The sequence below is a fragment of the Triplophysa rosa genome, linkage group LG9 (genome assembly GCF_024868665.1).
Source record: "Triplophysa rosa linkage group LG9, Trosa_1v2, whole genome shotgun sequence".
NCBI lineage: Eukaryota > Metazoa > Chordata > Actinopteri > Cypriniformes > Nemacheilidae > Triplophysa > Triplophysa rosa.
Genome location: NC_079898.1, coordinates 19611860 through 19639536, shown reverse-complemented (window position 1 = coordinate 19639536; position 27677 = coordinate 19611860). Strand labels below are relative to the sequence as shown.

The 27677-nt window shown below is 38.6% G+C and overlaps 1 protein-coding gene across 2 annotated transcripts; it reads right to left on the bottom strand.

The window, feature by feature from the left end:
* Nucleotides 1-495: 495 nt before the first annotated feature.
* jag2a (jagged canonical Notch ligand 2a) lies at nucleotides 496-27035 on the bottom strand. Of its 2 annotated transcripts, XM_057341927.1 has the most exons (27): nucleotides 26802-27035; nucleotides 25915-26235; nucleotides 18838-18898; nucleotides 13605-13859; nucleotides 13191-13248; nucleotides 11811-11941; nucleotides 11204-11323; nucleotides 10942-11055; nucleotides 10718-10831; nucleotides 9539-9652; nucleotides 8651-8697; nucleotides 8383-8556; nucleotides 8148-8298; nucleotides 7375-7539; nucleotides 7186-7299; nucleotides 6758-6871; nucleotides 6398-6511; nucleotides 6121-6237; nucleotides 5982-6009; nucleotides 5754-5839; nucleotides 5536-5649; nucleotides 5306-5421; nucleotides 4964-5218; nucleotides 4700-4831; nucleotides 3252-3405; nucleotides 1692-3176; nucleotides 496-1628 (listed from the first exon to the last, which is right to left on the bottom strand). In XM_057341927.1, exons 1-26 carry the CDS (start codon nucleotides 26862-26864, stop codon nucleotides 2710-2712), a joined length of 3699 nt encoding a protein of 1232 aa, XP_057197910.1. In that variant the 5' UTR covers nucleotides 26865-27035; the 3' UTR covers nucleotides 496-1628; nucleotides 1692-2709. The 2 variants fall into 2 exon arrangements, with proteins under 2 accessions (XP_057197910.1, XP_057197911.1); XM_057341928.1 differs by lacking the exon at nucleotides 9539-9652.
* Nucleotides 27036-27677: the final 642 nt, after the last annotated feature.

Genomic DNA, 27677 nt, shown 5'->3' with positions numbered 1-27677 from the left:
TGTTAATAGTTGCCTGAATCAAGGCCATTCTTCATGAAGATATTTGTTGTTCCACAACTTTGAGGCTAAACTCTGTCACCTAAAACCCAAACTCTTTGTGCCCTCATCCTCCTGAGAGATCCGATAATCCTGGGTGAATGGTTCTGTAAAGAGACAGAGGAATTTTTATGTGGGTGTGTCTTTTCTTCTTGAGAAATTAAAGACTGAGGATGAGTTAGAGCAGGTTAATCTTCAAGAAAGAGATGATACACATCGTTACTCTGACCGAGTCAAAACAAAACTCTTGTTATCGCCATCTCTTTTCTGTTTTTAGCCTCTTTGACTTGACTTGCAGCGCTCTGGCTGCTAAAGGTCCTGTGGATTTCATGCATGACATAAGCAGGTGACAGACAAGCCAGGATTTCGGTTTGGGTTTTGGTTAAAAATGCAAAGGTCAAACAAAGACAGATGCATAATAAATGCCGCTATATATGTGAAATGAAACACTGAACTATATAGATACAAAAATCTTTAATAAATACTTGGATTGTTGGGGGAAAATCAGGTCCAGGTACAACAAATGAAAAGTAAGATTCAGTATCACCATCAGTGCATGTAAAACTAATCACAGACAGTAATGCGACGGACTTTCTGTGTGTTCTTTGTTCTTTATATGCAAGTGGAGTGTTAACAATTCCTTTTATTGTTCTAATAACATATTTGGAAATAACTGCATTAAATAAGGAGTGCCATCAATCTTGCCATCACATTTTGCATTTTCAATATTCCTGTTTTCATCTTATTTTCCTGTAATGTTTGTACTGCAGACACCGAATGAAACAAATGACAAAAAAGAAAAATTGAAATTGTTCCCTTCATTCAGCCTAAGCAACATGCGCTGACATTATTCTCCAGATCTTCCAAAACCTTTGAAACAAATGCATTCAACTGAACCCATAACTCACACATAAATAATAAAAGAAAAAAATATACCCTGCCATCTAAAAAAAAGGGGGGGTTCTACTGTAAGTTTAGCTTTATTGGTTCTATAGTGTTCTTTCTAAAAATGGCATTATAGTAATATAGTACCATTTTATATATAAATGCACAATAAAGCCTAATATTCAACACAATACTTGCTGGTTAGTTTGCAATTATGTGCAAACATTTTTGGGTCAATCTTATTTAGAGGTTCTGGTCCATTTCTGGTTCTGTTTAACCAGAACCAGAATAATACAAAACAATAATGTCACACATTAAGAATAAAAATCTTCCAAAGTATTCCAACATCAGGCCTAAAAATCAGACAGTCTGGGACACTAATATAAACACATGTCATGACTGACATTGGCTTGAATATGCAGGTGTTGGACTTTTCCAATGAGATAAAGTGCCACTCAGACATGCATAATATTTAGAGAATAAAGTTTTTTTTCAAGTGTCCCTCCTATGATGTTAAGCTTCAGAAGTTTTTTTATCCTGAAACACCATTTTTTCTTTCTTTCAGCATGGTCAGTGTCTCCTCCCTAGTCAACATTCATTAGGAAAGTCACAGATAAACATTTCTAAAATGACGACAGAGCATCTTACATGTATGTTTATAATATCTCTTATAAAGAGTCCCCACAGGCTGCGGCCCTTTCACATACCTTTATATAACCATATATATATATATATATAGAGTCCCCACAGGCTGCGGCCCTTTCACATACCTTTATATAACCATATATATATATATATATACATATATATAACTTTTCTGTCCGACATAAATAAAAGGAATGACACAGAGAAAAGAGAGAAGGAGTCTGGGAGAGGCAAAAAAAGAAAAAAATTAAGAATGACTGATGAAAAAGGTGTCACATAACTTACTAAACTCAAATATACACAGCTATGTCTTTCTATTTACATATATACATACGCATAACTGTCTTGCATTATAATGAATTGTCTCTCTCCGTGATTCAAGATATAAAATAATTTTCCCAACTGGATTACCAAAAACCCCAAAACTGGGTTTCTCTCCAAAGCAAACTTTGATAGTCTATAAGACATCAGAATAGAAACTTTTTATATGCCTGTCAGAAGCATTTACGCGAAAGCTCCATACTCACCTCAAAAACTGAACAATAATTTCAGTCAAAATACTCGTTTACTGTTTCAGTATTCGAGTACCAATTTCCACCAAAAAAAAAAAAAGTTTTTTAAGTAAACCTTTTCTCTTAACATTTGGAAGTGTGAACAGAATTTGCTAGCATAAAGAAAGAACCAACATATTTGTTAAGTATTACTGCAAAAAATACGTGAAAAATATGAAAATAAAATGCCTATGCCAAGTTTAAGAGCTATTCTAAAGGTCCGATGAGGCACTTCTGGAATTTACTTCTGGAAGAGATGATTGCTCCTAAAACTTGACTTGGGGCAGGTCTGGACATAAAAAAAATTCAAAGCTGCCTATCGTTGATTCCTCCTTAGGGTCAAAGGTCTCGCCACAGTTCACAAACATAATCTCAAAGTTCAGCTGCGTGTTAAAGTCCGTCCTTTGGAGCAGAAGTGAGTGCAAGTGTAAACAAAAGAAAATGATTTTGAAACCGTTCTCCAAATGTCTGATTTGCATTTTACGCACATAAATTCCTGTTTCATTGGACAACGCAATGACAAAAAGAAAGAAAAACTGCTTTTTGATCATACAAAAAATTTTTTGTAGAAAGTTCCAGTCGTCCGGTTGTTTCATACGTTATGATCTTTCGTGTGATCACTCGTGTGCTCGTTCACATTGTTCTTACAGCGGTTGTCTTTTCTAATACACTGTGTCCTGTGTGGCTGGTTTTGGGCTGAAGGGTGAATAGTGTACACTACATCTCCTTTACTGTACGCCAGAGACGAGCCTTTATGCATAACCAGCCCTGTTTCTGTTTCTTCATCCCCTTCTCCCTCCTCATCCTCATGCTCAGCTCCGTCTCCGACCCGATCCAGAGGGTAAATAAGGTTTTTGTTTTCCTGAGGCGTCTCTGTGTTGTCTTTGTGCGGTGTACAGACATTCAGAAGTGTCCCACGCTGGTTGTTGATGCTCTCCTCTATGGGAACGTCATCTCTTTGTCTCACTTTCCGCCGTCTCCAGAACCACCACACGCAAACGACGACACAGGAGATCCACAACACCACAAACAGCACGCAAAGAACCGGCACCAGGTAACCTGAAGAGACGCATGAACATGTGAAACCAAGAGATGGAAAGAATGAAGAAACTGAGATTTAAATATTCCACTTACCAGCTGGAGGATGAGGGTCCTGAGTGTCCACCCTGACCTCTCTAACAGCCAACAGTAGTGTGCTGTTGTGACGTTTAGACAGAACGTCTATGATTGATCGGACCACGTCCTGTATCTCAGCACGTGCCTCAATGAAAGTGCTTTGCTCATATGACTGAAGAAAACGAGAGGGAACGAAAAATGATACACAAGGAAATAAACTTAAATGGCACATCTGGACACCAAATAATTGTTTATTAAAAAAAGTTTTATTAAAGAAAAAAAACCCAAGATAAATATATAATCAAATAACATTCAACCAATTATTGACTAATTTCTTAATTTATTATTACTTTTTATTTTTTACTCATTGTTTCATTATTTAATGTCATTTTTTAACATTAAATTCCTTTTTTATTTTTCATAAATGATAGCTCATTTGGTAATATTACCTGTTTATTCACACTGTTGTTAGTTAACTTTCATGTCAGTCAACACACAGAAATATATTACATATTGGACTAATGCAAGAGGACAAAAAAGATTTTAGAAAGAAAGGAATATAAAGAAGAGATAAAGAATTACTAAATCAGAAATAAGATATGTTGGACCTGACTGGGCAAGTTATTCACCTTTCACTTACATTTCATGAGCAGCCACATGTAATTTATCTGTGGTAATACTTGGGGTATAACCCCACTGCATTCCACGGGGGACGTCCCAATGCTAAGCTTATAACATCAGCACAAAGCGAAGTCTTACAAGAGCTCACACCATAAAAAGTTACCACTCCTTTTCCGGAAAACTCTCAATGTTACAACATACAGTAAATCTTACCAGCATTACAACATCACAGAAAGAGAGATTCAAGCCATTAAGGGCTTAAAGGATAGGACAAGAACTTTCCGAGAGAAATCTGGATTTCTATAGAAGTGGTGTCAGAATGGGTCTGTGAGAGAGAGTAAGAGAGAGAGCGAGAAAGACAAATAGAGAGAGAGAGAGAGATGACAGGTGAGGTGTTAAATGTAAGTCTGGAAAAGGGGTGTGATAGAATCAGAAAGAAATGAAAATAAAATAGAGAGAGAAAAAGGTCACGAAAGTTTAGAAGATGCCTTGAGTTTTACAAGTGCTCTCTTGTAAAACTCCACTACAGTAAATTAAAATGATTTTTGAAGGAGTGCAAACTGCAAGGAAATCTGAAATGTTTTAAAGGCAAGAAAAAAATAACCGTTTGAAAGGAAAAACAGATGTGATCGTTTCAGAAAAAAAGAGAGATCATAGGGGAAAGTTTCCTTATATAGGAACAAATATTTACATGATATTTAAATTATATTTACAAGATGAGCACACATTAAAGCTTTGTGTTCTATCTTATAGTATATTAAGATTGGTTGTTCAGGCAGAAAATGATTGTTTACAACAGATATGATATTACATAAACAGTTATCAAATGAAGAAAGTGACCTCACCATTGCAACCTCCACTGCATTTTGGCTGGAAGGTGATTGGTCACAAAGAATAGAAAGGGTGTGGTCTTTGGCCAGGACTCGTGTGATTGGCAGATACGTTATCTCTGCGCAGACACCTTCAGGAGTTGTCCCCTGTTAAACAAACACAAAATATTTGAGTTTCTGTTGAAATTGTTATCTTGAGATTAAATGCAACACAAGCCACTTTAAAGGGCTTTACGAACCAAACAAACATTTTTTAAATGGACACTGTGACTAACTCACCTGCGGAACACTATCAGAGTCAAATACAAGCATGACACGAGCACAGTTTTCGTCTAGGTAGGCATTGTTGGGTAAGCACTGAGTGCTGATTGGTTGCAGACGTTCAGGGGTGGAGCATATCCCCAGCTGATGGCAGGGTGGACGAAGACAAGACAGGAAAATATGCTCTACACACTTCTGCCCTTCTGGACACAGGGGATGCTGTGGCTGTCCAAAGCCTGACTGCAACAGGCAGGTCTGACCACCACAACGCACCTGAAAAAGTGGGCGTGTCCACATACTGTTAGTCATGTAGTGCATTTGGTCTAACAGCACAGTTTTAAGTCAATTATAAAAACTCACTTTAGTGCACCTGATGTTTCCATTCATACAATGACAACTGTTGCACCCGTCCTCCCATCGGTCACCATGAGGGACCTGCAACCCGGAGTGATCGCATGCCTTCCCAACACCAATGACTACAGATGAGGAAACAGGCAAGTTAGAAAAGACCGATTTTATTTCCAACAAGTTAAGGTTTGCTAACCAACATCAATCCAGATACTTTTTTTATAATGAGGGATATAACTCACACTCTTGGCAGCGTGGTCCAGCACGTCCCACTGGGCACAGACAGCGATATCCATTAATCTCATCGGAGCATGTGGCTCCATACGAACAAGGATTGGACTGACACTCATCTACATCTGAGATTGAGTGATAAGTGAGGGAACAGGAGAATAAGAGAGTTAAAAGTGTTCATAGTTACTGCTGTATTATTGCTTACATGCATGCACATTTATTTACTCACTGATACGACAGTCAGGCCCAGCAAATCCAGGAGCACATTCACAGCGGAACCAGTTCGCCCCGTCCACACACGATCCTCCATTATAACTACAGAGAGACGTGCAACATGTGTGACATTTCATTAATACACACTTGATCATTATTTACAGGCAGAAAAAAGAGATAAAGATTAAGCTCAGACGAGGAAGGATAACCCTTTTTATGTGCTTTTATCTGTTGCATCACTTACCAGGGATGAGGGTTGCAGTCATCAACATCTGAAAAGAGAAAGAAAACAGACGTCGTGAAAGCAGAACCAGAGTACAAATCAGAACCAGACCTGTCAGGGCAAATCACAGACAGTGGGAGTTAAGTGGGTGTGGTCTTACTCTGAGCACAGGTGGGCCCTTCCCACCCATCCTTACAACTGCAGGTGAAGCCGCTGCCCCCTCCAACACAGGTTCCACCATTCAGGCATGGCCCGGATTCACATGAACTGTTTATTGCTGGACAGAGATAGAGAGAAAGGACATTTACACTTATCCAAAGCAACACACAGTGCATTCAAAGTATACAGTTTATAAGTATCTGGGTTCTGAGGAGATCAAACCGAGCATGTTGCACTGCTAAAGCAATGCTTGATAAACCAAAGCACCTTCATCTCACCTGTGTTACAGGTACTGCCACCCCAACCAAGAGGACACACACAGTGGAATGAGTCTCCATGATCATAGCATGTCCCTCCATTAGCACATGTGCTGAGATCACATTGATTGTCACCTGTAATAAAAAAAAAACATATACAAATTTCTGTGCATACAGCAGAATGAATTCACAAAACTAAGAAAATCTGAGTTAAACCTAAAACAGTGACCCAGGGATTTACAGTATGACTTGAAAGTCTTAAATGCAATAACATCAACCGAATCAAAATTGTGCTTTAAAACATTATTACATTTGCATTACAAATAAAAAAATCACTTAATTTTTTTTAAAAAACATTAAGACTTATTCACACACACTTACGGGAATTACATGTCTTTCCCTTCCAGTTGTCTGTGCAGCGACAGTAGAAATCATTCAGCAGATCAATACATTGACCTCCATTTAGACAAGGATTATAGCTACACTCATCCACCTCTGAAGATAAAAAACAAAAGACGAGTCTCAATGCATGACATCACATCTATATATCTTCTACAAAAACATAAAGGCTAAAATGAAGCTTAAAGTTCCCCAATGGATACAAACCCATATAGCTTTCCAATCTAGCTGAATTGCTGTAATTTGATTTGCCGTAATTTAATCCACATGTATCCCGTTTCAAAGCAGATTCGCATGCATTTCCATGGTGTGCACATGGTCTAGACCAGCCAAACTTAAACTCCAATAGACTGATGTCTGATCTAGTGTGAAAACGGCATACATAAGACTACACGGAGAAGGCATTTTACCCAGGTCACAGAGTGGCCCTTCAAAGCCATCAGGACAGACACAGTGGAAAGAGTTGATGTCATCGATGCACGTTCCTCCATTGTGACAGGGAGATGATGAACAATCATTTATGTCTGAGAGAAAAAGGCAACAGTTAGTTTCTACACACAAGCGTGTTTTTCTACACGATGGCTGTTTTGAGTACTTACTCTCATGACAGTACGTCCCTGTAAACCCGGGCTGGCAGGCACAGGTGAAGTTGTCCTCTGATTGGCTAATGCAGCGGCCGTGAGGACCACAAACATTGAATGAGATGTGCCGTACCGCTTTCACTGTGTCGTTTGATGTCACGGCAATAGTACAGCTGTCGATCACTAATAATCAACAGAACACAAAACAACATTTAATGAAAGGTCATTTGTAGAAACAAAATTTAAAAGCAGACATCAGAGAATCAATAATTCTAAAAAAAACGTTACAATGTGGTTAGACAAGTTTCCTTTAAAATACACAAATCAAAGCGTGACATATCATGGCATAATCATTTTAGAAACATCAATACAACATTTGATTAATAATCTAAACATGTATTATTAAAGGTGAGTTTATCAAAGATTTTTTTTTAAATGAAGGGGAAAGATTTTTAGACCACGCTATTATGTGTGTAAGTTTACGTACAGAAATACGCCTAGAAATATATTTCCAAATATTTTTTTTAATTGTCCTAATTATAACTTAAAAGTATTTTTTTGTTTTAGTTTAAATCTGAGCAACACGGGGAAGTGCATAATGGAGACAAAAATATGAAATATGGGGCGACAATTTGGCCATTACTGGGCAATCTCTATGTTGGTGGTAATGGTCTTACTATGTGGTTGTTGGAAGCACATAATCCTTTGTGGTGTACATACATTACAGATCTTGTATTGATCTTACTTGCAGTGATGACTGAATTATTGTGAGATATAAATGATTTGTTTACCTTCACAAGTGCTGGTCTTGCAGTGGTCTCGTAGCTGACCGCATGTTTTTCCCTCATATTCGTCTGCGCAGACGCAGTGAAAATCTCCCTTCAGAGACTGACACTGAGCTTTATTCTGACACGGGTTTGGATGGCACAGATCCAACGGCTCCTGAAGAGAGTGTGAAAAATTGAGAGGGAATAAGTGAGGATGAGAAATGTGTGTGTTTGTTTGTGCGTGCGTGCATGTACTGACCTCACAGTTATTTCCTGTGTATCCGTATAGACATTCACACTCATAACCAATGGATAGAGAACGACACCCTCCGCCATTTTGACACGGGCCGCTGGCACACCCATTCTGCTGAACTTCACAGTGTCTTCCTGTGAAGCCAGGCTGGCAAAGGCATGTGTAACTATGACGATCATCCTAATGCAGAGACATAAAGGTTGAATATCAACCACAATGATTGACACCCATAAAGCTGGTAAACAGACACGTCAAATAAAACGAGTGTGCCCACCTGACAGGTTCCTCCATTCTGACACTGACCATAACAGCTGTTGACATCTATAAAATAATCACAAACAATATTAGCACAATTTCAGTCCGGAACTTGTAAAAACAACTAAAAAGAAGAGGTCAAAAGGCTGAACATGCTTCTTTGTGCGAGGGCAGGTAAATAAAAGAACACATGCATGTTACTACAGGAGAAAACTTGCTGGAGGGAAACATTAGAGCAACAAAGCAAAGCAGAATAAACACTTGATAAAAAATTCACCTTGTTGAGAATTTCTTACAGTAAATATTAGTACCAGAAGTGCTTGCTAGACACAACAACTTCATCCTGCATTTTCATATAGGTTTTTATTTTGCATTATAACAATCTCATCGGATTAAAAATATACGTTGAAACTAAGTTTTTCTGCTTCATAGAAGCATCAGTGTTATGGGCACAGTTCACCCAAAAATGTCCTTATTTACCCCCCTCAAATTGTTTCAAATCTGTATGAATTTATTTTGAAGAATGCTTGTAACCAAACAGTTCTTGGCCACCATTGAATACCATAATAGGAAAAATTGCTTTATAAATTTATTTGTTCTGTTGAACACAAAAGAAGATATTTCGAAGAATGTAGGAAAGCAAACAGTTCTGGGGCACGTTTGACAACCTACTATAGTAGTCAATGGTGGTCAAGAACTGTTGACAAGCATTCTTCCAAATATCTTTCTCTGTGATCATCAGAACAAAGAAATATATACAGAACAACTCGAGGGCGAGTAAATGATGACAGAATTTTCATTCTTGGGTGAACCGTCCCTTTAACAGCAATGAGGAAAAGAGCAAAAGAGTGATGCTCTGCAGAAAAAAGATGAGGTAGATATAGACTTATGTTTATAATATACTGACTGATATTACAGTTGAGTCCCGCCCAGCCCGGGTAGCAGTTGCAATGATATCCACCAATAAGATTTTTGCAAGCATAAGCATTTACACAAGGTCTTCTCGTACACTCATTCACATCTGTGAGAGAGAGAAGTGGAGCATGAGAGCACAAGAGAGGATATGGAATTAAGCCCCGCCACCAAGCTCACGATCTGTCACGTCAAGCCACCTCTATTTCCCATGATGCACTGTGGCATATACAGTACACATCCTCTGTCCTAGCAGCAACAGCTTTTTATGCAAAATGCCGTGAGTGATATGCCTTAAATCTAATTACACCATCACTTACATTAATTCATCTAACAGACGCTTTTATTCACAGCGATGCCCAGAACGTAAGCAAAAAGATAAAAAGCCATCTAAATTTAATATACATTTCTTATAGTTTTCATGTGTGGACAGTTGTGTGTTAAGCTTTAGCTGAAATCAGACTCCCTGCCACACAGGTAACCCTGCCTGCCCCACGCCTGAGACCAGAGCCCTACCTGGAGAAACTCAACCCTCTTCCCATAACCGGACACCACAACTACGGTTCCCAACTGTGATTGTTAACAAGTTATACAGCGTTTCCTCTCGCACCAGCCACCATGGATGTTGGAGTAAAATACATCCACCACACTCCTCTTAACTCCACCCCATGTTAGTCCCTCCAAAAGAAAAATCTACCCCACGTCTTGGCAGTTGCCAGGCCTGTTTATATATTTAGCTTTCCTCAAATCACCCAGGTCAGGTTACAGATAATATTCAGCTGTGTGCCGTGACCACACAACCTCAGATCATCCATGCACAAATATACATACCCACAAAGTCAGGTTAAATAAACATACAAGCATAAACCAAAACAAAGGTATATTACATACTCATGCTCTCAAAAAACAGTGAACGATACGCACAAGCATACACTGTAACACAATCAACTGTGAGTAATTGGTGCTGTGAAATGCAAACACAACATTCAGTTGCAAACTTCATTAAATCAATTAGGCAATATGCACACTGTTGATATTTGAGAGGACCCCCATTTAGACATTGTTTGGTCTACTGTATGTAAACCCCGCATCTGAGTATGGTGTGGTACTGTGTGCCTCCAAGTCCCAAAAGTCTGAATTCAACAAATATAAACACACACACACAAAGTCTCACCTATCTGACAGGTTTTGCCAGTCCATTGCGGGAGGCATAAACAGTCAAAGCCATTCTCAAGATCAAAGCAAGTCCCCCCCTGAGCGCACGGGTTGGAGGCGCACTCGTCTTTGTCTGCACAAAACACACGGAACACAGTCATGCGCAAAATGTAAATAAATATGCATCACGTGTACTGTAAATTGAGAATCTGCTTTGGGAGTGAAATGTATGTGACCTCTGACCTTTAGCACAGGTGGGCCCATCCCAGCCTGGGGGACACTGGCACTCAAACCCTGATGCCAATTCATGACAGGCCCCGCCATTTGCACATGGGTTTGACATGCAGGCATGCTCGGCTGCAAACAATATAATGTTTTGTTCAATATGTACAGTAAACTGCATGCTGCTAAAATAATTTCTCACCATTTTTATGCATACACTCTTATTGTTTTTATTTGTAAACTTTTCTAGATTTCTGAAAGAAAACCCCTCGAGATCCCTCACCGATTTGGCAGTTTTTCCCAGAGTAGCCCTCAGGGCAGGTGCAGAAATACTCATCCGGCTCTGTATTCAAACACGTGCCTCCGTTCACACAGGGCTTGTGCGTGCCACAGTAATTCAAATCTATACACAAACAAATAAACAACACATTCTAATGTATTAGAAGCTGAGATGTGTTTTAAATCATAAAACACAGTTTTTAGTTTATATACTGTGTATATATCGATTTCTAGTTCACCAAACAAGCTTTGATGTTGGCTTGACGAAACAGCTGAAAGTTTATTATTAACTACATCATTAGGAATTTTTACTAACAGCAATATTTCTTATCTGGAGTGAAAGGCAGAAAACATTGTAGCACTCCATTCAGAGCAGAAAAAAATGTGTGTGAATGTCATGAGTGAGAGTGAACAGACCTCAGCTGCATTCATATACTATCTAAAGAAAACATTCACGAGTAACGTTCAGGACTTTCAGGTCAGAACACACAAAGAATCTTACTGAAAGGCTGCATGTTTGTTTTTTGTGAGTGTGTGTTTGTATATGTGCGTTTTAGCGGCCGTCAGTGCATTTGTGTGTTTAGGTGCACGTGCTGATGAACATTCCTTACCTTTGTCACATAGAAGTCCCCCCCAGTTCTTCTCACAGGTGCACGTCCAGGGCTTCACGCAGGTCCCGTGCACACAACCCGGGTACGGCAAACACTCATCGCACAGCGGACCCTGCCAGCCATATTTACACCTACAATACCAAAACAGTGTGAACAGAGAAATGTGTATAAAATTTCTGCACCAGACACCCTGGAAATCTAGACTGTATACTAACAAGAGTACACCAATACGTAATAACAACTATTAAACAACTCGGCTTTAAAACCATGTCAAACTACATATTTACACATTTCATATTTGTGTACAAAATGTTACACATGTACACTGTTAAGACAGAGAGAAGGGAGTTTAGGTATCGTGGAGTGTAAAAGGTTTGTCCATTTGCAGACACGGGTCATGACCTAATCGTAACCCGCAATGAATTCCAGACAGACTGGCAGTCAAAGGTTATTTCCACTTAACATGTTTTAAAAAATGTTTGAGGTACCACAGGCAAAAGAGAACATCATTCAAGCACACAGACATGCACACACTCAGACACGCTCACGCTCAATGAGAAGTCAATGGTGATGTTTGAAAAAGCATACTAACATACTACCCTTTAGGGCCCTGCAGTATATAGTATGTTTGCTGTGCACAATGTGCACATATTCTGTCTGCTTGGAATATTTCCAAAAGATATATACAGATAACCGTGCAATATATAGGAAAACACAGTGTGCACAATGTTGCAATCCCATAATGCAATGCAGCTGACCTGACCTTCCACGTCCACAGCCCATTAATAGATAGGACTGACTTTAAATTAAATAAATAGTAGTCAGTTTATGGTGCATACTGCACAGTAATCAGTCAAAAACAAGTCAAAAAAGAAGCAGATTTTTATTCTAAACTAATCCACCTCCTGAGATTAAAGGGATACTTCACCCAAAAATGAAATTTCTGTCATTTACTCGCCTTCGAGTTGTTCCAAATCTGTATAAATTTGTTCTGATGAACAAAGAGAAAGATATTTGGAAAAATGCTTATAACCAGACAGATTTTGCTTCCCACTGACCACCATAGTAGGAAAAAATACAATGATAGTCAAAAGTGACCCAGAAATTTTTGCTGTCCTACATTCTTCAAAATGTCTTCTTTTGTGTTCAACAGAACAAAAAAATATATAAAGTAATTTTTCCTACTATGGGAGTCAAAGGAGGCAAGATCTGTTTGGTTATAAGCATTCTTCCAAATATCCTTCTCTGTGTTCATCAGAACAAAGACATTTATACAGATTTGGAACAACTCAGAGGTGAGAAAATGATGACAGAATTTTCATTTTTGGGTGAAGTATCCATTTAATGAGAGAGAAAGAGAGAGAGATCTAAATGACTTACACACATTCTCCTGGTCTGTCACAGCTTCCGTGCTCACTGCAGCCTTGTTTACACAAAGCTGAAAGACATGAAATGTAAATGAATTGAATTATATTTATTTTCTCACTTATAATTTCTCCCCCTCCATTTAGCTAAGGAGCTGATGAGCAATAAGCACAAACACATGACAACACTAATAGAATGTGCACACATATAGTGATTTCATTAATGGAGGTTGCTGTATTGTTGGTTGTAGTGGATGACGAATACAGTATAACTGCATTCAAGCTCACTTTCAAACTAAGTGAATTCAAACTAAGTGAAAAAAATGGCATTTTATTTAAAAATTATATCCCTAAATTCAAAACCCTCTCTCACAAACTGAGATGCCCTTCACTTATACTGGTCACCACACTCGTAGACACACACACACACCTTTCTTGCAGTCTGGCCCGATCCAGCCCTCCATGCACTGTTGATTGCCGAATTGATCACATTGGTAATGGCCAAAGTAATCATCACGGGGGCGACACTGTTTGTTGCACTTGTTGCCGTAGTAATGTCGGTCGCAGCGCACACGTACGCTGTACTGGAAGCTGGCGGTTCGACCCTTGTGCTGAATGAGCTGTCGTTCCTCTCCGGGATTCATTTCCCCACGGGATATACTTCGCTCAATCAACAGTTCATCATCTGAGACGGCAAAGACAGAAATATTAGTTTGCGCACACACACACACACACGTTTGTGAACGGTCGATAATGAAGCTTGCTTGTTTTCCTGCTTCGGTGGAACGCTCTCTCTCTTTCTCAGACTGTTTGGGAGCCAGTGAGGAAATAATACAATCAGGAACATACCAGGAAGTACCCCTACCTCCCCAAAAAAACACATACACGCCCAAGTTCCCTCTTGAGAAGAGAAACACAGTGACCTTGCTAACAACTTCAGTCACAATGTAGGGGAAAGTCTGTATGTGGGCGTGTGTGTGGGAAAAAGCCAATAGAGTCTGTCTTAAAGAGAGAGAAAGAACAACATCAACAATGTTTAAACAACGATTAAAATCTAATCTTTGATGTTCATATAAGAGGGTGGTGTGGTTGTTAGCTTGTGATTCTCACGTTCCATTGCTTAAATTTTAATTCATTTAAATTTGGCGACATCACCATTAGAGGCCCAGTCACTTACCCATGACCCGTGACCCGAGACTCATTTGCATATTAAAGATGAGATGGGACAAATGGATCGGCCTCTAAATCACAACACAATTAAGAATCCCACAAGAAATGAGAAAACATCCTCAAATTAGAGGATGTCTCAAAGACACACGTGACCCCAAACCAAGGTGATATAAATCACCCTCACAGCCCAATTCACCCCGCTCACACCAACTCAGTCCACTTGCTCTCTTCCTTAAATGGACACCTGATTCCAGAAGTGGAACAAAAGCTTTGACATACTGTCCTACTTTCTGACTAAAAAAGGAATTCAACACACTCTTTCATGTCGAATGTGCCACTCCCCACTCCCCATTTTTGCTGTCCTCACTTCTTTAACATGTCGTCTCTTCCTTTCTCTCTCTCCCCACTTGAAATATAAAAAAAACTAGTGCTCATCTCCCAATTCATTTCCAGCAATTAGTTATAAAAATACACACCAATCACGCCCCATCTATATAAGCTGAAGGAGATACTTAGAGACTGTTACTGGGTAGAGTGAATGTGTGCATGTGTGTGAGAGAGAGAGAGAGAGAGAGAGAGAGAGAGACGCTGAAGATAAGCCAGCTCAAAAAGAGAGTCACACACGCACACGATACACATGCACTCATGATAGGTCACCCAAAAATTTAAATTCTGTCATCATTTACTCACCCTCTTGTCATTTCAAACCTGTATGCCTTTCTTTCTTCTGCAGAACACAAAAGAAGATATTTCGAAGAAAGCTGGTAACCGAACAGCGCCGGCACCCATTCACTTCTATTGTATGGACACAAAACCAATGCAAATGAATGGGTACCAGTTAACAACGTTCTTCATCATCTTTTGTGTTCTGCAGAAGAAAGTCAAACAGGTTTGAAATGACATGAGGGTGAGAAAATGATGACAGAATTTTTATTTTTGGGGGGACTATCACTATAACACCAGGATTTCAGCTTTGCTCGCACATTTAAATTAAGACAAACCTGAGAAAACACATCTGATAGCTGCTGTTATGCTTTAAAACAAAGCATCCTTTTCTAGTCTGTCCTTTGTTTCTTTTTATTTCTATTACTTTCCTTCTGTTCCATTCACATCTCTTCATCAGTCTGTCTCCAGCTTGCTCTGTTTCACTGCCTTTATCACAATGGGTACGAGTCGGCCCCCATCGCCACGGCGATAACATATCACAAACAATAGACCAAGGAGCCAGACAAGGCCAAATAATTCCCTCTGCAACTACACAAGACCATAATAACCCCCCATCATACACACTGTCTTTCTAGGTTTTGTCCCCTGGCTCATGTCCTCCACCTGCTTAAGGTCCTCCACTTCCTTTTGCTTCTTATTTCTTTCATCCACTTGAATACCATCTTGCGATCTACCAGCCAGAACTGAAGTGAAACACAATAACGCCGCTTTCTCTGCCCCTTGACGGTACGTGAACAATGCAGTTGACCCGCTGGCCAGCAAGAGCTGTTTGGAGTCCAAACGCAGAGCTGGAGAGACGGACTTCCTGTAAGGTAAACAGCCCCCCGATGCCCTGCAAACAGCAAACCAGCTTCTCACATCTAAAGTCATTTCTGCAACTCATTCCAGGTTTTTTTATATCTTCACAGCTCGTTTTATACCTGTGAGCTAAGACTAATTCTCTGGAAGGTAGAATGAGACACTGTGATGATGAATTGCTCTACTGTTGACATCCAATAAATCTGGTGTCCAGGAAACATGAAAACATGCGCAGGTATAAACGGAAAAGGGAGGCTTATGAAATCTGCTGCTTAATTCTAAGGCCATAATTCCTGGCACTGGTCCACCTTTAATAAACCAGGAGCATTCGGAAACTTTCACTAGCATTTAACTTTGTGATGTCTGAACATCTGGCTGATGCAGTGCCATTCATCTTAAAAATACAGACGCTTCCAGTGAGATCTCAAGGCATTGCCCCTTCATATTGTTTACCTGTGTGTGTTGTAAAAGTGTCTGCTCATGCTTGATAATTAATAGGCTGTTGTGTATTTGTTTTTGTTTGTGCATCTAACTGTGCAATTGTAAGTACAGTGTGTGTGTTCTGTCAGAGGCTTGATTGATAATAAAGCGTTGTGAGCGTAAGGGAGTGTGTCCGTGCGTGTGTGGGTGTGTGTGCATGTGTGTGCTGCTGTATGTTGAGAATAGTAGCATTGCAGCTGCTCAGACAATAATTAACTCACAGACATGTGTGGAAAATAAAGAGCAGCTACAGTAATTAATGGCTTAACAAGACCATGACCTCATACTCTTTGTTCAGACCCAAACTCTCTCTGGGGACTTTAAACATGACACGCTGTATATAAACATCTCTCCTCTGTATACTAAAACAACCTTCATGACAATGTTAAAGGCACTAGCACACAAGCATGTAATAATGTGTTATATACATATCTTTTTTGGTTCATTTTTTCCTTGCCCTGCCGTTTTTTTACAAAAGTTGTTTTGACCTGTGTAACCTTAATAAATAACAGTGGTTTTCCTGGCTCAAAATGAGGCGGAGGTGGTGCCATCCTGATTTTTTACACAGACACGTAGGCCTACCATAACTATAAGTGGCTTAACCAAAGTGACTTTGACATATTAAAAGTTCTAATAAAATTAGATGAAAATGACAATTAAGTTATATAAAACATTACTTTCATTCAACCAAACAGAAATATTCTTTTAATCAAATAAAGCTTTTTTATCATTTTAAACTAACTTTTTAGCCCACAATAGCCAACTGAATTAATCAGTCTTACTAAATGATCAAAGCTCATTCACATCTTGCATTCTCTGTGGTTTACTTTAAATGATTCAATGCATTCGCTAGTGACTGAACAGTTCAATAGTTGAATGAATCGGTTCAAATGAGTCATTCGTGTGCGAGTCGTTCTGAACGCAATGTGCGTTCATACTGGCGAACTCGCGGTGTACAGAAATTTCAAGAAATTAAACGTAATTTGATGCAAAACAAACAGCCATGAAACACAGCTAGCTCTTGTTCTGCAACTCTTTTTAGTGCCTCAGTGTGCTGATAACGAAACAGCGCCTCCGCTGTGGCGTAATGCTGCCGCAACTGCAGTTACAAATGACAATCTGTTAAATGCACGAAGCATTTCTTGTGAAGACACCCGGCATAATTTTGGCGAGAGTCTGAGGCGGCACGACATTTGACGGAGGCGGCCGCCTCCAATTTCTCTATGCAAGAAAAACAATGAATGAGCTTATGGCACAAAAAACTAAAGTCAAATAAACAGCGGAAAACTTTTGTGACAATGCGGCTCGGCAGAGCAATCTTATTTGTGTCCCCACCAATGTCAGAATCAAAGTTACGCCCTTGCACGATTTACAACCATAAAAATAAACAAAGCCAAACATTTGACAAATCTGCTTAAGTCTAAAGCAGATTTGTAGCGATTGTACAGACATGCACTTAAGACAAATATTTCTACTAACACGAATTAAGGATTATATCAGAGACTACATTTCTCTCTTGCTCCCTCTATAAAAGTATATTGCTTATAAATGGTCAGGCAACACCCAGAATATAAACTAAACTCCTTTATTAATGGCACATCCTATCCAAGTCATCTTTTTTAATGGGGCAACATACAGTAGAACACCAAGAGGAAAACAGGACACATCTGTGTTAAACAACACTCACTGTGGATTTAAACCATGTGCTTACATGTTCTGCGTGTTAAATCATCATGCCATTACCAATGATTGGGCATATTAAGAGGAAAGTGATTTCTGATCAAAAGTGATACTGAAATCGTAATCAAACGACCAAAAATGTTTAATGTAGAAACATGCATGTTGTGGCAGGAATTTTGTGAAATATGATGTTCGAATTTCTTTGAAATAGGTTGAGCTTCTTGCCAAGTTGTGCAGATGCAGATTCCATATGAGCCTCCCGGTAACCTTTTGTTGAGGCATGTCAGAAACCAACCACAGGCATCCAGCCCTGTATTCACCTTTTGACACTGTCCACCTAATTCACACCAGTAGTGTACAAGTACAAAGGCACACAACCTGCCTCATTGTGATACAAAATGGCTTTGTTTAAATTGAGTCGCCCCTAAACTCTGCAATGACCCTGAAGTTGAATACCCCAGACCTACAACCACACCAAGGCTAACGCATCAGTCCGTCTGCACTGAATTGGGTAACTGTATCTGTATGGATATATGTCCATCGCTCCAAAGCACTCAAAGAATGTTTACCCCGCCAAACACGCTTGTATATTTCTCTTGCAGTCAAAGGTCAAAGTTAGTCTGTACATTTTACTGTCTGTGCCGTTTATAGATGTGAACTTGGAGTGATTCTCAAAGTGGTGCCTGTATGTTTGCTGTCACTGGCATTTCTGAAAAAACGGGTGACATTTTTTAAGGTATGTCTAAAATGTGAATCACAGTCGACTTGCGTAGTGGTTTGTGTCAAAGTGTTGGGAAAGCATTACTCACTGTTGTCAGTAAATGTTTGGTTGTCCCAATCCCAAGCCTCCACGATCAAAGTGTAGCCACGCTAGGTGAGAGAGGAAAAAAGAGAGAGAGATTAGCAAATATACATGTGGGTCTCCAAAATCAAAGTCTGAGAAGTAGACAAACAAGAAAATCAATAAAACAACAAACAGGGTAAATAACCTGTACACACACAGTTTCATGAGAATTAGCACAAACACACACACACACACACACACACACACACACACAAAATAAGGCAACAAAATGTATATTATTTATTTATTTTAGTGTATATTTGCTAAATGTGTTGTATTTTTGTTATGCCAAATATTGCTTGTTATTTAGAGTTAGGGCTTGTGTTTATTATATATATATATATAAAACATTTTTTATATAAAAATAAACTGAATTGTATGTTATATGAAAGTGTGTGTGAGACCAAATGAATTTGTGCGTACATTTGAAGGGATGCAAGTCAAAACAGCACTGTGTATAACCTGGTTCTCACGGTCTGGTGACTGATTAGCCTGGTTATAAACCAGATGAACTATTAGATGTTACAAGGATGTGTGTTTGTGTATCAGGTCACTGCTGAAGTCAACAATTCATAAATGAGTGAGTGATGTTTATGTATGTATGTGTGTTTTACACAGACACACACCTCCAGTGGGGAACATTCATAAATTCATTCATTTTGTGGGAAAACTGTGAACTCTAGATTAACAGCAGGGACAAGAAACTTCAAAAGGTTCTTAAACAGCAGCACTTTACAATGAGTGAGGTGAGTTAACTTTAAGGCAGGTGTGTTCATGTTCCCTCACTGAAATGAGGGGTACTTGGATCTCTTCCCTTTCATCTGACTGAGTTTAAATGCTTTTGGGATTACAAACATTGTCCTGCGTGGACATTATAGGAAACTTCAACAACAACAAACTTCAACAACAACAAACAACAACACTGGTTGTTGTAGTGGAATGTAGTGCACATTTATTAAAAAGGCAATAGAGCTGTTGCATAAATGTAGGAGCCATAATATTGGTTTAATTGAAATGAATTGTTTTTGTTTAAATTTGTGTTTTTTGTGTTGGAAACCATAATGATATAACCAAAATTCTTGTAAAACAACCAATTCTGTCCACTTTGACTAAGGCTAACATCTTGTCAGAAGCTGTGAATATACTGTATGTCTCCAAGTAAAGAGTGCAAAACTGCTAAAAACTGATCAGGAAAAATTTGGAAATATACTGGGCTTACAAAAGTGTGATACATTGTATATTGATTTACATAAGTGTCAGCCAAATGTGAATCAAACTAATTCATTGACAATTAATTTGGCCCAGGGTAACCAAGGAAACAGATTTGTATGATGTTTGGACATGAAATACACTTGGCAGGACTCTGTTTGCCTGAAGTTTTTCTTTTTGTTTGAGCAGAGATCAAGTTCACTGCAGCAGGACTGCATGGAAACATGCCCATGGATTTCGTGTGCTGACATTTACGCATCTTTTCTCTAGAAGCATGAATTAGCACGCTAACATCAGTGAAGCCAAACCACTCAAACGTGTAGGTGCATGCAGCAAATGGTCGGAAAAAAGACTTCTGACGCAGAACTAAACCTGAAGCAAAATTCGCATATATCATGAATATGCATGTGTCCTTATACACCTGAAATAGACTTGATATGTTTATTTTATGTGACCCTGGACCACAAAACCAGTCACAAGGGTCAATATCTCAAAATTGAGATTTATACATCATCTGGAAGCTGAATAAATAAGCTTTCCATTGATGTATGGTTTGTCAGGATATGACAATATTTGGTCGAGATACAAGTATACAAGAAAATCTGGAATCTGAGGTTTTTAAAAAAATCGAAATATTGAGAAAATTGCCTTTAAAGTTGTCCATCACAGGCGCTGTAGCAGGCCGTTGCTAAAAAGAAACAGGTTTGTTTTAATGCTCTCTATTGGCTGTATTGACATTGTGGAGAGTAGATGAAAGCAGAGATTTGAAGCTTTACATAGATGCCAAACTTGAGTAGGTAATTCCCAAAGAGCGGGGAAAGTATGTCGGCGTGTTTCGGCAATTTTGCTGCATCCACTCAAATAAAATTAAAATAAGTTTTGATGTATTTACGATAGGAAATTTACAAAATATCTTCATGGAACATGATCTTTACCTTATCCTAATGATTTTTGGCATAAAAGAAAAATGTATCATTTTGACCCATACAACATATTGTTAGCTATTGCTACAAATATACCCATGCTACTTATGACTGGTTTTGTTGTCCAGGGTCACATATTATTACATGATCAATGATGCCGCAATTCTCTTGTTGGTTAACTGATTTCTGAGGAGCAAGCAAGACAGTGAATGTGGCATTTAAAATGTGACAAATGTTGATTTCTGACTCCATGTACTGAAAATAACAAGCTATAGCTATCTGTATCAAAGAAATCTCAAAGATAGATTTGTGGATTTTGGCCTGGAACACTTCCCAATCAACGCATCCAACTTAAGACCTCAAACAGGTTAGACTTGATTTACTGATAAAACGCAACAATGCCTTCTCCTTTGGACATCTCTCATGAAAAATGAGCCAAATACAATAAACATGGATGACATCTCTCCCACCATATATCACAATAAAATTACTGATTAAAATGTCTTGATTGATCTTACTGATAGTGAGGACACAAGTTTTCTTTTTTGGTCTCTGACATTTTGACCCTCAGTATATGTCAGATATTCAAGTACAGACTTAATCACACCAGACACTCAAATTTAACCGAATCCAACTGAAAACCTGCCGATTCCGAATACTAGGATTCAGTGAAGGACATGTGATGTGTTTGCACTGCAGCATGGACAGTGATCAGACCACCTGGTTTCTATGTCCTGTACGATACAGTTACTAAAGCTCTAAAGACAGTGATCAGACACCGAGCACATGTTCAGAGAGAAGGAGGAGAAGGAAAGATTTTATCTTTCATTAGTCAAAGAGAAATAAGACACCCACATCCACATGCCAACAGATACACAGGCACACACGACTTCTGCCATGAATAAATTACATCTTCTAAGTGACACTGAGCAAGCAGTAGCACGGTTTTTACACCTCAGAGGGCAGTGAGGACATATATTGCAAGACCACAGCCTATTTGTTACTTATCATACACTCATAGACACAAGGCTACAGGTCAGGTACAAATCTGATATTTGCATGATGATACACGCATCCTCAGGAAGATATTGTTCCTTCTTAAAGCTGAATGTGATATACGGAGGTTGGTAACACAATTGGGTTGTAAAGTCACTTGTAAAGTGGCATGGATTTAGTGGTGCTATTCCATTGTGTACCACTCTCACTGAATAAGCAATAAGTCATGATGGGCTGCATATTATAATGATTTTACTCCAGTTAAAGTGCGTTATTATTTTAAAACCCTATCAATTTGCGCTTGGCTTATATACTGTAAAAAGGGGGCAAGAGCAAAGTAAGAATTGTATATACTTATAAAATATATATACTTTGTATACAGTATATATTTTATTATACTACTTTTATCAGAGTATTTTAGATTAACCAAGAATACTGACCTTATAATACAAATTAACATGAATTACATAAACAACACAAACATGCAATTGTAGCATCACAAAGCTATGAAAGAGTGCAGTAAAAGAAATCAAGCTAGATGTGAACACAGCAGGTCTGATATTAAGTGCTAATGGACATACAGCCAGCAGATGAAAAAGCAAAATCACAGTCCAGATAAAGAACACGAAGCAGGCTGCCTTAAACACCTGTGAACTAATGCTCATTCATCTGCACAGAGCAAAAAACAGTTGTGAAACAAGAGACTCCAGACTCAAGATTTAGAGAAAAGATGATGAGGTGAAAAAAAGACAGGAAAGGTCTGAAAATAAACAAAGGGATAAATGAAAGTTGAGGAGAGCAAAGAATTTAGTCGTGTTCTGTGATCTGGGAAGATGTAGGTAGAACATTGTCTTTTTGTCTATGTAAAGAAATGTCTCCTGCATATTGGCTGGTCTACAATTACTTGATTTAAAACAGAGACAGGAATGACCGTGCAAAGATACAGTGTTTTTCCGGATGCTGATGTGTAAAACAGCACTACCCCAGACTACCTCAGCCATCAAGATTTGGCCTACCAGTTAAACCCAGTTTGCAGTTTCAGCTATCCTAGTCCTATCTGGTCTGTTAAGTGACCACTGACTTCAAATCTCGTATCAACCACCTACTGGCTTAAAAGCTATCATTAATAATATTTTGTGTTTATGTTTTTTTTAATGATCTTGTTTTCTGACTGTGTATTCAGGAGTTTAGATTAAAGACTCAGAAATTCCTTATTACAACACAGGACATGAACTTGGGAAGCTTGGAAAAGATTAAATAAAAATGGTGGCGTGTGCTCAGTGGGATGGGTTTTTTTTATCCAAAAACAAAGCATGGTATGCTGGAAGAGTATCAAAGATCTCACAGCTGTAGGACGTCAGCCACAGCAGGACTTATAAGGCTCATAAACATCACCTTCCGTAAACTTCATCCCTCCCTGGCACACCCGGTTAGCTAAGAAACTATGGATACCGGCAGATGTACAGTAAGTGCTCTTGGCGGATTTCGGTTCTGCTCATGTTGATCAAAGAACGGTGATGATGAGGAGCGTGTTTTGATGTAGCCTTAACCTAATGCATCATCAGAAAACATCCAAACCCAGTGTGTCATCTAACATCATTTCTTCTACTGTATGATCTTTGTGCATATGTGTAAACAGAGACAATGTATATAACATTGTGGAAGGATTATTCCCATTAGCAAACGTTTGTTTTTGAGGTTTCCCAGTTCCAAAAATAACAAATTGCACCGTTAAACATCACAGCAGGAGGATTTCCTTCCTACCATGGGCTGTCTTCACCAGTATTAACATAGGACTGTCTCTGAACTATTTGCAGCAGAGAAAAATTTCAAACCAGCAGCTAAATGTGAATCAAGGATCATCCAGCTGCTCAAACGACTCATCTGCCAAACTGCTAAAATGACAGTTGTGAACCAATAGCACAAGTTATTGAGTATGACAGTTCAGTGGTTCTGGAGAATGTCCTGCAAAACAGATTAACAACAACTAAACCTAAACTCTCAAGGGTTGTTTTTCATTTTAGCAGAATCTTAAAACATGCTGTTGACAAAGACTGTTGACAAAATACAGGCATTCTGAAGCATACCAGAAAACAAATAACAAAACACCAAACTAAACAAGATGCTATCAGAAGATATTTATATTGTTTAGAAAATCTGCTAGTAGATTTTAGGACAGTGGAGTGAAGTACAGACAGAGAGAGACCGAAATTTTGAATTGTGTACAGGAAACCAATTCGTAATTTAATAAAGCTTCAGTCTAGGTACAGAAAAAGTGGAAATGAAGAGTTTGGTTCCAAAATGAGATAACGTCGTTTTTTTTTTTACAAAATTATGTTTTTTTATTGTGCATTCCAATTAATATCAATCAAACTGCAGTTGGTATGTTTTGATTTAAGCCATAATAACTAACACAATAAAAACATGATAACATTATAAAAAACATGATTTTTGAAAGATTTAAAACGGTGTTATCTCATATTGGAACCAAACTCTTCAAATATTCATGTACATTCCCAAATATCTAAGCAGGAGCACACATGTCTCATCCCTACATACACTAGCGTCAGGCACTGAGCAATTATTGTGCATTTAAAAGAAACCATTTTAAAAGGCGTGTGTACACAACAGATGAACACAAGAAGCTCTCACCCCAGGCTACTGTTATTACAACAACATGAAATCTGGAAGGAAACAGGAATCAAATGCAGTGATTCAATGCTTTCCACCATCTATGAAAACAGATTTACCAGGTTTAAAAAACCCAATGCAAACAACAACAAACACTGATCCAAGCAGTGTGTGGTTAGAGTTAAACGTTTTACCCACAGTAATGCACGCTGCATTATCTTACAACCAATCTGTTCTGGTCTATTTAGCGACAATGCTTGTATCTGAAACGTGATCAAGCAGACAACTCCCACGGCTTCTTTCTCTTCTCTATCACTTCACTTGCGATATCACTCCGTAAACATGCCAGCTCTAGTCAAGAACTCTGTCTTGTGTAAATCATGCCCGCTCCGCTCATTTCAAAAGGCATTCTTACGTTTGCCCAAAACAGCATTCTTTTAAGATCACGGAACTTTGACATTTCAATGATGATCATACCACACAATTCCTTTAGCAAGAGAGAAGATGGTAACCTCCATCTTGGGTTGGGTTCTATTAGTGGGATATTATCTAATAGAATGGGAACCAATAGAACCCCATAAATCATATGGAATGAGACCCAGCACACTACAAAAAACGGAATATTGTAATGGTTTTAATGGTAAACAACTGATTGTACATAATAGTATTTGTAATAGAAACAATTAGAATTTGTATTGTTTTTTTAGCAGGTGCAAGTTTATCATTCTTTCTTCCTTCGTGTGTTATAATGCGTAAATTTCTGTAGGACTGCACAACGGGCTTGAGACGACCACCAATGTCCATAGAAAGTTAAAGTGATAGGAAGTTTAACCACATTTCGACAGCACAGAACAGAAATGCATTCATCATGCACCCAAAGCGCTATAACCTATAAATACGACACCATCAGTTAAGCGCGTAAAAGAACACCCAGCGCGCGAGAGAGACACGCACGCACCAGACAAACCATCTACACGATTAGCACCACTGGCCAGTGTGACACTGAGCTCTACTCTTTCCACCGACTCAAACATTTGCGTTTCAATGAGTGTACAGTCAGGTGAGCATGCTTCAGTCTTGCGTATTTGCATGTTACAGAACACGAGAAACCATAAGAATAATGCAATGGGAAGATATAAAGGATTGCTTTAAAGGTGCTTTAAAAGTCATTATGGACACAATTTATGTCAAATATTAAGTACAATGTATTAAACAGAAAATGTTACAAGAAGGGCTTTTCTATTTGTTTAAAAGCTGATGTCAAAGCATACGTAAAAACCTACCGGCCAGGCGAACTGAAAGGGTATGATAACGGTCCCCAGGTCATTGGCCTTGTTTGAGTTTCCATTGATTCCTTTGAACTGAAACGTATTCCCTCCAAGCACGCTCGAGCTCGCAGTTCCGTATGTACATAAGCCAGACGTGCTGACCTCCACTTGGTATTCCTTTAGACACACTCTGAAGTAAGTGTCACATTCGTCCCGGTCGCACAGACCGTCTCGTGCGCTCTGCGTGTCGTCGCAGCAGTTGCCATTCGCGAGCTCACCCCTGTCATTCTCCACGTTGATCAACTGGAACTCCAAATAACCCGACGAGTGGCAAACCTAAAAATAACATAAACATGAGGTAAAAAAAATAAATTGTACTATATGAAATAAAAACGGTTTGCAGTAGCCTATAAACTGTTCTGCGTAGTAAGATTGATTAATATAGTTTTTCTTGCACAAACAAAGCAATGTCACGAAATAACAGCCACGTTTAAGTCAATGCAACATATCCCTTTGTATTGCATGCATTTTACGTACTTTTTGGTTACATGTAGGCCTACTGCATTAAGATACAATAAGTGCGCTAGCAACGAATGTGAATAGACTAGTCACTAGTGCAATAGTGAAATATATACATAAACATTTTTTTTATGTATTAATGTAGGTAATATATAAAGTTAATACGTGTAGATTCGCTACACTGCGCACAGACAGGTTTTAAAATGCTTTTAAAGAATCACATGATTTCAGGATAATTTAATTAGAAAAAGAATCCCAAACATCTAATTTAACCAAAATAATTGAATTTCGTTTAGCAAAGTAAAGCGGTTGATTTATTTTTTAACATTTGCAGTAGTAAAAAGTGTAATACTTGACATTTGGTTTAAAGAAGTTTAACTCACCTCAGTCCAAAACGTCAAAATGAAGAACACTATCACGAAACAACCTCCGAAATAGTTATGCATGACTCCTATGAAGTTAATACGACATGGTCAAAAAACACATATATGCAGCATTATCCACAAAATCCAGCCATTCAAAAACGTGATTCCTTTCGCGAGTTCTGCAGAAGAAGAGATGAAAGTCAAACATACATCCACTCGTTCCTCCAGCAGGCTGCTCTCACTATATCAGTCAACTACAAGCCGTCCGAACGAGCTTTGATTGACAGTTCAATAAACCATTGGCAAGTCATTAGCAGTAGTAGTAGAACTTCTGAAAGAGCCAACCGCAACGCCAAAGGGCGGAGCTTCTGTTGAGAAACGACTCATTTGACCGGATTATTGACTTTAGTTATAATTTAATAGTGTCAATTTAAGATTTTGAAGGGTGAAACTGGTGCTCTTATAATTTACTTTAATATCACACCTTTAATATTATAACTTGAATATTATATAATAGGCCCTATTACTAACATTTTACACATCGGCGTATTTCTCCACGCTACAAATATTGACAGTTGAATGGTTATATAACTATTAGTTTGGTTTATGCAATAAGGTTTTGACGGGCTATTTTGTATACTCTTTCAAAATCCGAATCCACATTCATGTTTCGCCACGAGTGGATTTTTTTGGGGGGTACAGACACAGGGCGCCCTCTAGTGAACCACGGACTGGCATGCATGATAACTTGCATTACGCAAAGTCCTGTTACAAAGACTGTCCCTCAGCTTCTCTCTAATATATCTGATTATCATATGATATGATCTAATATGTTCTTGCCTTGTTAGTATGCATTTAATCATATCAACACAAAATAAAGATGGAGCTTTAAAC